The 10,089-nt window shown below is 45.4% G+C and overlaps 1 protein-coding gene across 8 annotated transcripts in view; it reads left to right on the top strand.

Moving 5' to 3' along the window:
* The window catches only part of LOC138354978 (N-acetylated-alpha-linked acidic dipeptidase 2-like), a 37,811-nt gene that overhangs the window by 19,198 nt on the left and 8,524 nt on the right, over positions 1-10,089 (top strand). For 6 of the 8 annotated variants that reach the window (XM_069309681.1, XM_069309679.1, XM_069309675.1 and 3 more), the window contains 12 exons: positions 58-178; positions 1,350-1,567; positions 2,054-2,240; positions 2,698-2,788; positions 3,637-3,821; positions 3,949-4,068; positions 4,432-4,514; positions 5,059-5,187; positions 5,379-5,458; positions 6,957-7,047; positions 7,159-7,417; positions 9,733-9,820. In XM_069309681.1, coding sequence (XP_069165782.1) covers positions 58-178; positions 1,350-1,567; positions 2,054-2,240; positions 2,698-2,788; positions 3,637-3,821; positions 3,949-4,068; positions 4,432-4,514; positions 5,059-5,187; positions 5,379-5,458; positions 6,957-7,047; positions 7,159-7,417; positions 9,733-9,820 — 1,652 coding nt within the window. Of the gene's footprint in view, positions 1-57; positions 179-1,349; positions 1,568-2,053; positions 2,241-2,697; positions 2,789-3,636; positions 3,822-3,948; positions 4,069-4,431; positions 4,515-5,058; positions 5,188-5,378; positions 5,459-6,956; positions 7,048-7,158; positions 7,418-9,732; positions 9,850-10,089 lie in introns of all 8 variants that reach the window. The other 2 variants (XR_011223799.1, XM_069309676.1) reach the window with 2 other exon arrangements.

Genomic DNA, 10,089 nt, shown 5'->3' with positions numbered 1-10,089 from the left:
TACTTAGATATTATACATTTATGAACCTGTAATACAGGCCAAGGTGTGTTGTTACAGATCACCCTTACTGACGGTGCTGGCAAAGTTGTCTTCACAAGCGCCTACACGGACACCCCGATACATGAAGATGATGACGACGCGGAGTTCGTCCATGCCTTCAATGCCTACACGCCTGCAGGTGGGTGCTGGGGCAGGTGGTGAGTGGGTGCTGGGGCAGCTGGTGAATGGGTGTTGTGGCAGGTAGTGAGTAGGTGTAGCAGCGAATGGGTGCTGTGGGCAGGTGGTGAGTGGGTGCTAGGGAAGCTGGTTATTGTGTTTATATTCAAAATGAAAACATTTTGATATAGACTTTCACTAGGTATAAATTGTAATATAAAAGCCGTCTTGCACAATAAGAGTAGAGTGGTTGTTATAAATAAATTGGTGGGCTTGCTATGGGGAAACTGGTTCTATTAAGGGGTAAGGGTAGTTAGAATAAAGATGTATCTATTTGGGGAGATCAGTAAGGCCCGGCCCCCATGGAAACTAGAAGTAGTGCTGACTACTTGGCTACACAACAAGGTCAGTCTAGGGAATGATCAAGATCTCCTACACAGGAAGAACGATACTCTTATAATTCATGTACTTATTTATTAACCCCTTAACAGCCCCCCATATACATTCACACCAATAACAATAATAATAATAACTTTACCACACTATCTTACGTTAAAAGCCTTGGTCCACATAAGCAGGATACAAGGTTTTACACTGAGCACAAGCTAGGGTAAAGCTCTACTATTGAATAACTTGAAGTTAGAGTCAGCTTAGGGTAGGGGACCACGTGGTTCCAATGGGACCCTCTATAGAATAACTAGTAATATAAACTCTAAACACACCTACTACACAGAAAATATACTACTCTACACATAGAACATGAGTATGCCAGACATGCATAATAACTCAGGGGGTACTTATCTTGAACAAGACACAGAAATAAGGAAACGAAGAGGAAGGGTAGGAGGTTCCTGTCCACACCACGCCAGCTCAGAAAAAGATGGATTCTCAGTCTCCTTTCTCCCAGCTGGCTGCTGCCGGCAGACTGCTCAACTAATCGTACCGCAGCCCTATACCAAGTTTACTCAGGTTTACTTTACAAATGATTAGAGTGTTTAATATTAGTAAACATAGTTGGTGCCTATGTTATTATTTAATAATCAATCCCCAGCTCAGTCTTTAAATGCTCTTTGAGAAACAAGAATAGTCTTACGTCTGGCAGGGAAGATACAAACAATGACTCATAGAGTTGCGTTCAGCTATACTATAGGAAAGTTTAATAACTCAATTTTGACTTCTGGTTTCCACTGAAGAACCCAGGGTCGTAACAGTGATTGAGAGAGAAGTGTTAAGATATGGTGGTGAGCCTCCGGCCTCTCCCCTAGGGGACATGGAGTCTGAGGCCGGGCGAGGCGTCGTGTACGCTAACTACGCCAGGGTTGAGGACTTCGACACGCTGGAGAAGCTCAACGTCAACGTCTCTGACTGTATCGTCATCGCTCGCTATGGCAAGATCTTCAGAGGCAACAAGGTCAGTGCTGAAATCATACTTTCTGGTATTTTCGGTATCTTGAAACCCTCTAAAAATAGTGTTGAAATATAAATATTTTATTGCTTTTAGCAGCTCTCAAGGCAGTTATATGCATGTGCAATAAATAATATTCCTAGGGCTGGTTGATTAGTGTTGGACTTAGTGTTTCAACCTCTGGAAGGTTATTGAGGTACTTGTCAATCAGGTAGTCTTGTGTACCATTGCTTGTCAACCAAGAAGTCCTGGGTACACCCGAGTCATCTGAAATGTGTCCTAATACACCCAGTGCCCAACCACTTGGGCTAGACGATAGAGTGACGGTCTCACTTCATGCAGATCGGCGTTCAATCCCAGTCCGTCCAATTGGTTGGCTACCATTCCATTCCCTCCGTCCCATCCCATATATTTATCCTGACCCCTTCCAGTTGTTATATAGTCGTAATGGCTTGGCACCTTACCCCTGATAATTCTCTCCCTCCCCCTCAGCTGCTGCACGCCCAGGAGCGAGGAGCCAAGGGCTTGATCCTGTTCTCGGACCCCGAGGATGTGGCCCAGGAGGGAGTGGAGCCCGAGAAGGTGTACCCCAACACCTGGTGGCTCCCTGGCACCGGCATGGAGAGAGGCACCCAGAACTTGATGGGTGACCTTCTCACACCTGGCTGGCCTTCTACAGGTACGGCCCTGGAGGCTTCTGTCTCCGTCTGCCTCTTTCTCTTGTCTCCCTGTGTGTCTCTCTCACTCCATGTTTCTTGTCTCACCATCTTCGTCTCTTACTCTCTTAATGTACTCTATATTTAACTTGATTAATATCATCATTTATGTGTTAGTTTTGCTGTATATCATCATTAATTGTCGCCATCAACAATTAGAATTTATCATCAGTTGTTTATAATTATCATCATCAATCATACATTATTTCAATTCAAGTAGTCATCAGTAATCATGAACTTCAAAAATAATCATAATTATGATCATTAATCACTCGTTCATCATTATATTTATCATATTGATAATGCTATCATTTATCACTATTAATCCCTCACTAATCATCATCATCAATAGCGATCATGAACAATATCATCACAAGTCATCAGTTACTGCTTGTTGTTCAACACTCATCTTGCCCACAGCTCACGCCTACAGACTTAAGACAGAGGACGCCAAGCTGCCGAAGATCCCCTGCCAGCCCATAGGCTACAACGACGCCCGAGTTCTTCTGGAGTAAGACTGGTGTTGTTGCTGTAGGGTTAGGGGTAGCTACAGCAGCGGGACGTTTGCACCCCGGAACTGGTGGTGTTGTTGTACGGTTAGGGGTAGCTACAGCAGCGGGACGTTTGCACCTCGAGATTGGTGGTGGTATTGTAGAATTAGGAGTAGCTACAGCAACGGGACGTTTGCACCCTGGGACTGGTGTTGTTGCTGTTGGGTTAGGGGTAGCTACAGCAACGGGACGTTTGCACCCTGGGACTGGTGTTGTTGCTGTTGGGTTAGGGGTAGCTACAGCAACGGGACGTTTGCACCCTGGGACTGGTGGTGTTGCTGTTGGGTTAGGGGTAGCTACAGCAATGGGATGTTTGCACCCTGGGACTGGTGTTGTTGTTGTAGGGTTAGGGGTAGCTACAGCAACGGGATATTTGCACCCTGGGACTGGTGTTGTTGTTGTAGGGTTAGGGGCAGCTACAGCAACGGGATGTTTGCACCCTGGGACTGGTGTTGGGTGACGTGAATGGATAGCTTTATTTTTCCAGTCGATCGTTAACTACTGGATCTTAGTACATTTGAATAAGTACTTGATGTATTTAAGTCTTATCTTTAGGGTCCTGAAGCAACCCGTCCTCCTAATATAACATCGCATTGTGACGTATACTTCACCTAAGGTCAAATATTGTCGTACTAGAAAATAGTAACTGCTCGCGAAATTGACATACTGTCTCGTTTTCTGTTTTGGGTCTTCTGGTAGATTAGAATAAGGGCACTTTAGTTAGACAGTTTCTTGAAGTAGGGAAACCTTAGGAGGACGGGCTGCGTGGTGTCGAGACAATTAGATCAATTAGCTCTCTCTCCTGCAGGAAGATAGGTGGCGCCCCGGCCCCGGGGGCGTGGAAGGGCGGCCTGATGGGCGTGGCATACAACCTGGGGCCAGAGCTCCTGGACCAGTACCGTTCCTACCGCCTCAGACTCAACACCCACAACTCCCTGCAGGTTCGCCGCTCCTACAACGTTATCGCCACCATCAGGGGAGACGTGGAGCCTGGTGAGTTGAGTCTGTCTCCAATTACAAACTTTAATTCAGTTTACCGGAGTTGAGTCTCATTTAATAAATGTTGAGCTTACTAGTAAGTAAGTTTGGGTGGTAGTGACGAGTAATGTGATGTTGACAGATCGCTACGTGCTGTTGGGGAACCACCGTGACGCCTGGGGGTACGGGGCCGCTGACCCCTCTAGCGGCACCTCCCAAATGCTGGAGACAGCCAGAGTCCTCGGCCAGCTCATCACAGAAGGTCAGTCAGTCGCTGCATTCTGAAATTTGTCTTAACGACAGTGTATATTATCTGAGTTGAATTAAAACCTTTAGCTTTTTTTTTTTGCATCTTTTAACTATATTTCTTAAATAATTTATTTGTTTATTTTTTGGTAAATTTGAATAATTCAGTGAGGTGTTGTGGTTACATCCAAGCAAACTTATTCACACATGTATTTACGTACGGTTGATACTATCCAGCGATCTCTATTATGTTGCCCAGTAATCCGTTCTCTAAACCTATAACTTTATTCTCAATCTAAAATGATATTAGTTAAAACTGATAAATAAAAAAATGCATATATTGTGAACTACTCCAAATTTGTCTGCCAATTTCGTGTAGGTTGGCGACCACGACGAACTCTGGTGTTCTGCAGCTGGGGCGCGGAGGAGTATGGCCTCATAGGCTCCACGGAGTGGGTCGAGGTACGTCACTATGTGTGGGGGGTTTTGTTGGAAATTTTTAATGGGGTTTTGGCGGGGATTTCTAGTGGATACATATACTCAAAGCTCTATTAAAATCAGGAGAAAATCGACTGATTTTGATGTATGAATGTTATATTGACCATTTAAGCATTATTTTATCCTTTAGGTTAATATCGATATTGACTAGCTAATATATTTTAGGTAATAATTCCGATATTTGAAAGGTTAAAAATATTTCCTCTAGAACTGAAAAATGTAAATTTTTGCGGATTTTGTAGGTAGATTATAACACTCATACTCGGAAAATAAAAGCCGAATTAATAAATAATGAAGCCTGATATGAATGTGTGTTCTCTGCAGGACGTATTGCTTCAAAGATCAATAAAATTAAGTTTTCTATACAAGACTTTCTGGACCCTCACATAATTAAGCTTACCCATCCATGCAAACGTCCAAATGCATCTCATCACGTCCTTTCCTCAATAAAATATTATATTCTACGAGCTTCCCAGCACGTCCTAAAATGTCCTGACGTGCCCCACAGGAACACGTGAACAAGCTACAGGAGCGGGCGGTGATGTACCTCAACACGGACATCTGCGCCTCGGGCCCCATCATCGAAGTGCCCGGCAGCCCCCTTCTTTGGGATCCCATCACCAAGATTACCAAAATGGCATGTCTCTCCCCATCTCTGTTTAGAAACGCTTCACCTAACTGTTCTAATACCAATAATTTGCTATATTATGCTATCTATTTAGACCACAATTTAACCCTTTTAGATTGGCAACGATTTAATTCCAATTTCACCCTTTAGCTTGAGGTAGATATTTTAATTCCAGTATTGCCCTCCTCCTCCTGCTGCAGGTGCCTGGTGTTCGTAATGGTGCCACGGTATACGAGGAGTGGGTAGCATTTTACGCTGTGAGGAATAGAACCTCACCTAAGTAAGTAGTAATGAAATTGAAGGAGAGAGAAGATTGCAGAATTGAGGGGAAGCGAGGAAATGTATGATAATATTATATATTAAACTTAACTATTTTTGAAAAACATATATTGGTTATATTACATTTTATATATTTGGTAAATAAACAGGAAGCAAGTCAAACTTTGAAGAGTTTGACTGACTCCAGTCCGGAGCCAGCCTTACACGTATTTAAGATGAATTATGAAATATATATTTATTTGTATATTTCCCCTTTTTTTAAATAAGAGCTTAAAATACTGAAAATATGGACATACTGTATATATGAACAATTCCATATTAATCTTTTTACATACAGAATTTAATGTTAATTGTATTAAGGTTTTTGTGTCCAGAAATTTGAATATAAGAATTTTATTATAATTTATAATTGTCTTACACAGAATTCACAGAAAATAAAAAAAGATGATACTAAAAAATGAAAATGGTGTTGAATTTAATTATTTCATAAATATAATTGCGATTTATAATGAAGCTTGCTGGAAAATTCTTCTAATTAATATCTTGTTTAAGATTTTTATCTTTTTATAAAGTAATAATAGCCAGAGTAACGCCAAATTTTAGAATTAAAGGAATTTATATGCAGAGTTTTATAAATTTTCTGACTTTTCTATGATAAAAATATTAATTATATTCATAAAAACACATAACAATAAAATATTTACAGGTACAAGGGCGTCGCATGTTAAACAAAGCCATTAATATGGAAAGCATTTCCGGAATAACTTAAAAAACGGTTAAATACTAAACGAGAAATAACCTAACATATATGACTTGTACAAGAAATTTACCAGATGATATATAGTGTATCTAATACTTTAATGACAACTATAGAAAACTCTATTATACAATCTACTTTTTACGTTAGCAGTAACGGTAAAAAACTCAAAATTTATTTCAGATAAATAAAATGTAAGTGAAATTTGTTACATGATGTAAATTAGATGAGTTTTAGTCTCATCTGGGAGTGTGCTCCATAATTTGGGACCCTTTTGTCTTTGGGACCCTAATTTGTTTTCACCGTTCCTATTTATGCTACGATGCACGAGACTTGGACCAGATGAAACCCTTTTCATATACAACTCGTCAAAAAAGTTCGATTGAAATCGAATGAGTTTTCATTTATTGTATTTTTTTGGCATATTTGGAACTGATGCCAAATATTCGCTTGGCTTAATCTGACATTGTTTGTAACTCATTTTTAATGTATGTACCTTTACCTGAATAAATATCTTATATTGTAATTAACGTAGTCCACCATGTAATGGTTAAAAATAGAGTAGTTAGATCTAAGATGAAAACGTATAGAAAAAACGAGTTTGGTTAAATGTTTTATGACTGGGAGATGAAAAAGCACCATTTAGGAGATGAAGAACATAAGCAGTGTGGCACTGGAGTATGCAGTATAAATATAATTGATTAAAAGAGATAACTTCTCACTGGCCTTACTTTTCTCACAGGATGGAAACTTTGGGATCTGGAAGTGACTACGGCCCATTTTCTTTCTACTGTGGCATCCCATGTTTGGATCTGTGGTTTAGGGGAGACAAGGTAAATCTGCTTCACAATCCCAGTTAATACTGTGTGCGTTCATTTACTTTTCCACGCCTTGTGCTGTAGTTCCATATGCACTCTACCACTGCTACATCTTCCTTTCCCCAGAATAAGTACAATATAAGCACCTACCCCTCATACCACACTGGCTACGAGACGTTCTACATGATGGATAAAAACATGGACCCGGGCTTCAGGATCCACCAGGGCTGCAGCCGGATCGCCGCCCTCACACTCAGGTACTTCGCGGACTCTGCGCTTCTGCCGTACAGCCTGGAGCACCTGCCTAAGGCCATGAAAGATGCTCTCGATGCCCTCAGGAAAGGCGGCAAGCGAGACAAACTCATCAGTATATATGATAAGTATTGTGAGTCTGGGGTAGTTTGCCATTTGAGAGAGATTAATCTGTATTGTACCCCCTATTTATTTTGATGAATTCTTCTGAAATTTTTTGTTTAATCTGTATTGTATTACAGATTAATCTGTATTGTATTACAGATTAATCTGTATTGTATTATTAGTTATAATGATGAATTCTTTTGGAAACTTATCTGTTCTTTACGCTAGTGATATGATCATACTCTTTGGGGCTCCAGTTCATGGGGTGTTCTTTTTAACAGATAATGCATTGTCTTCATCATAGCAGCTACGTTTAATGCTTTTGAACTGTTATATCATCATTTGATCTTGTTCTGTTTTGAAAATGTAAATACTTTCCCCGAGCGCCTAGGTTCTGAAGGGACCCTAGTAGGATTGGTGTTGCCTCGTAATCCACGATTTTCTTGTTCTGAGTTGACCACCAGGGCTCGGGAGGGTTGACCACCAGGGCTCGGGAGGGTTGACCAGTGGGGCTCGGGAGGGTTGACCACCAGGGCTCGGGAGGGTTGACCACCGGGGCTCGGGAGGGTTGACCACCGGGGCTCGGGAGGGTTGACCACCAGGGCTCGGGAGGGTTGACCACCAGGGCTCGGGAGGGTTGACCACCAGGGCTCGGGAGGGTTGACCACCGGGGCTCGGGAGGGTTGACCACCAGGGCTCGGGAGGGTTGACCACCGGGGCTCGGGAGGGTTGACCACCGGGGCTCGGGAGGGTTGACCACCGGGGCTCGGGAGGGTTGACCACCAGGGCTCGGGAGGGTTGACCAGTGGGGCTCGGGAGGGTTGACCACCAGGGCTCGGGAGGGTTGACCACCGGGGCTCGGGAGGGTTGACCACCGGGGCTCGGGAGGGTTGACCACCGGGGCTCGGGAGGGTTGACCACCGGGGCTCGGGAGGGTTGACCACCGGGGCTCGGGAGGGTTGACCACCAGGGCTCGGGAGGGTTGACCACCAGGGCTCGGGAGGGTTGACCACCGGGGCTCGGGAGGGTTGACCACCAGGGCTCGGGAGGGTTGACCACCAGGGCTCGGGAGGGGTGACCCCCAGGGCTCGGGAGGGTTGACCACCGGGGCTCGGGAGGGTTGACCACCGGGGCTCGGGAGGGTTGACCACTGGGGCTCGGGAGGGTTGACCACCGGAGCTCGGGAGGGTTGACCACCGGAGCTCGGGAGGGTTGACCACCGGAGCTCGGGAGGGTTGACCACCGGAGCTCGGGAGGGTTGACCACCGGAGCTCGGGAGGGTTGACCACCGGAGCTCGGGAGGGTTGACCACCGGGGCTCGGGAGGGTTGACCACCGGGGCTCGGGAGGGTTGACCACCGGGGCTCGGGAAGGTTGACCACCGGGGCTCGGGAGGGTTGACCACCGGGGCTCGGGAGGGTTGACCACCGGGGCTCGGGAGGGTTGACCACCGGGGCTCGTTAGGGTTGACCACCGGGGCTCGGGAGGGTTGACCACCGGGGCTCGGGAGGGTTGACCACCGGGGCTCGGGAGGGTTGACCACCGGGGCTCGGGAGGGTTGACCACCGGGGCTCGGGAAGGTTGACCACCGGGGCTCAGGAGGGTTGACCACCGGGGCTCGGGAGGGTTGACCACCGGGGCTCGGGAGGGTTGACCACCAGGGCTCGGGAGGGTTGACCACCGGGGCTCGGAAGGGTTGACCACTGGGCCTCGGGAGGGTTGACCACCTGGAGGGTTGAACACTGGGGCTCTGGATTAAGTCGCTCAGTCGATTAAGGCAGTGTCTGGGATGCTCCCGAATGCAGGTTCGAATCCTCGTCACGGCCCTTGTGGATTTGTTCATTTGATGCATCACGTTAGTGTGATTTCTGTGTGTAATGATGTAAGGGCGAAGAGGGAGAGTGGCCTATTGACATAGCTCGGGTGCAGAGTGGGGGTTGTGTAAAATCCTGGTTTGTGCCTCAGAGAGGCAACGGGATCCAGTAAGTTCAGTAGAACTTCGGTTTCAACCCTTTTTAACCCTGTCGTAGCTCAGTCAGTTAAGGCAGTGTCTGGGAAGCTCCTGGACGCAGGTTCGAATCCTCGTCACGTCCCTTGTGGATTTGTTCATGGAGATATGATGTGATCTCAGATCTTCATATGGGCAACGCTAGTTTATTATGACCAAACCACACATCATAGAATGAAGAAACGAGGATGTTTCGGCCCGTCTTAGATCATTCGATAGTTCCCTGGGTACAGCTTGGTGTAAATGTTACAAGATTGAGTCTTGAAAGCATTTATTTTTAATTTTCTCATCTTTTCATATAATTTTGTTTCATATTTAAAGTCTAATTTTGTCCAGCTCTTCTTGAGGAGTCAGTGATGAACTTCACGGACGCGACAGCTGTCTTCGCCAGATACCTGAAAGAGAAGAGGACTGAGGACTTGGAGTGAGTGAGGGTTAAAGATTGTAGAGAAGGTGAGGGGGGGAATGAATATGGGTATATAGGCTTTAATGTATGTATATGGTATTTTGAGCTGTGGGGGTTTGGTGAGATGGACAGCATGGGGGAGGGGGGGGGGGGGTTGGTGAAATGGGCAGCATGGTGAGTGAGGGTGGGGGGGGGGGGGGTTGGTGAGATTGGCTGCCAGAGCAAGGGGGGGGAGCAGGAGAGGGTCGGTGGCAAAGCATAAACGGGATGGTTGAAGAAGGCAGAAT

The sequence above is a fragment of the Procambarus clarkii genome, chromosome 65 (genome assembly GCF_040958095.1).
Source record: "Procambarus clarkii isolate CNS0578487 chromosome 65, FALCON_Pclarkii_2.0, whole genome shotgun sequence".
Taxonomy (NCBI): Eukaryota; Metazoa; Arthropoda; class Malacostraca; order Decapoda; family Cambaridae; genus Procambarus; species Procambarus clarkii.
This window is presented reverse-complemented; position numbering and strand designations above follow the sequence as displayed.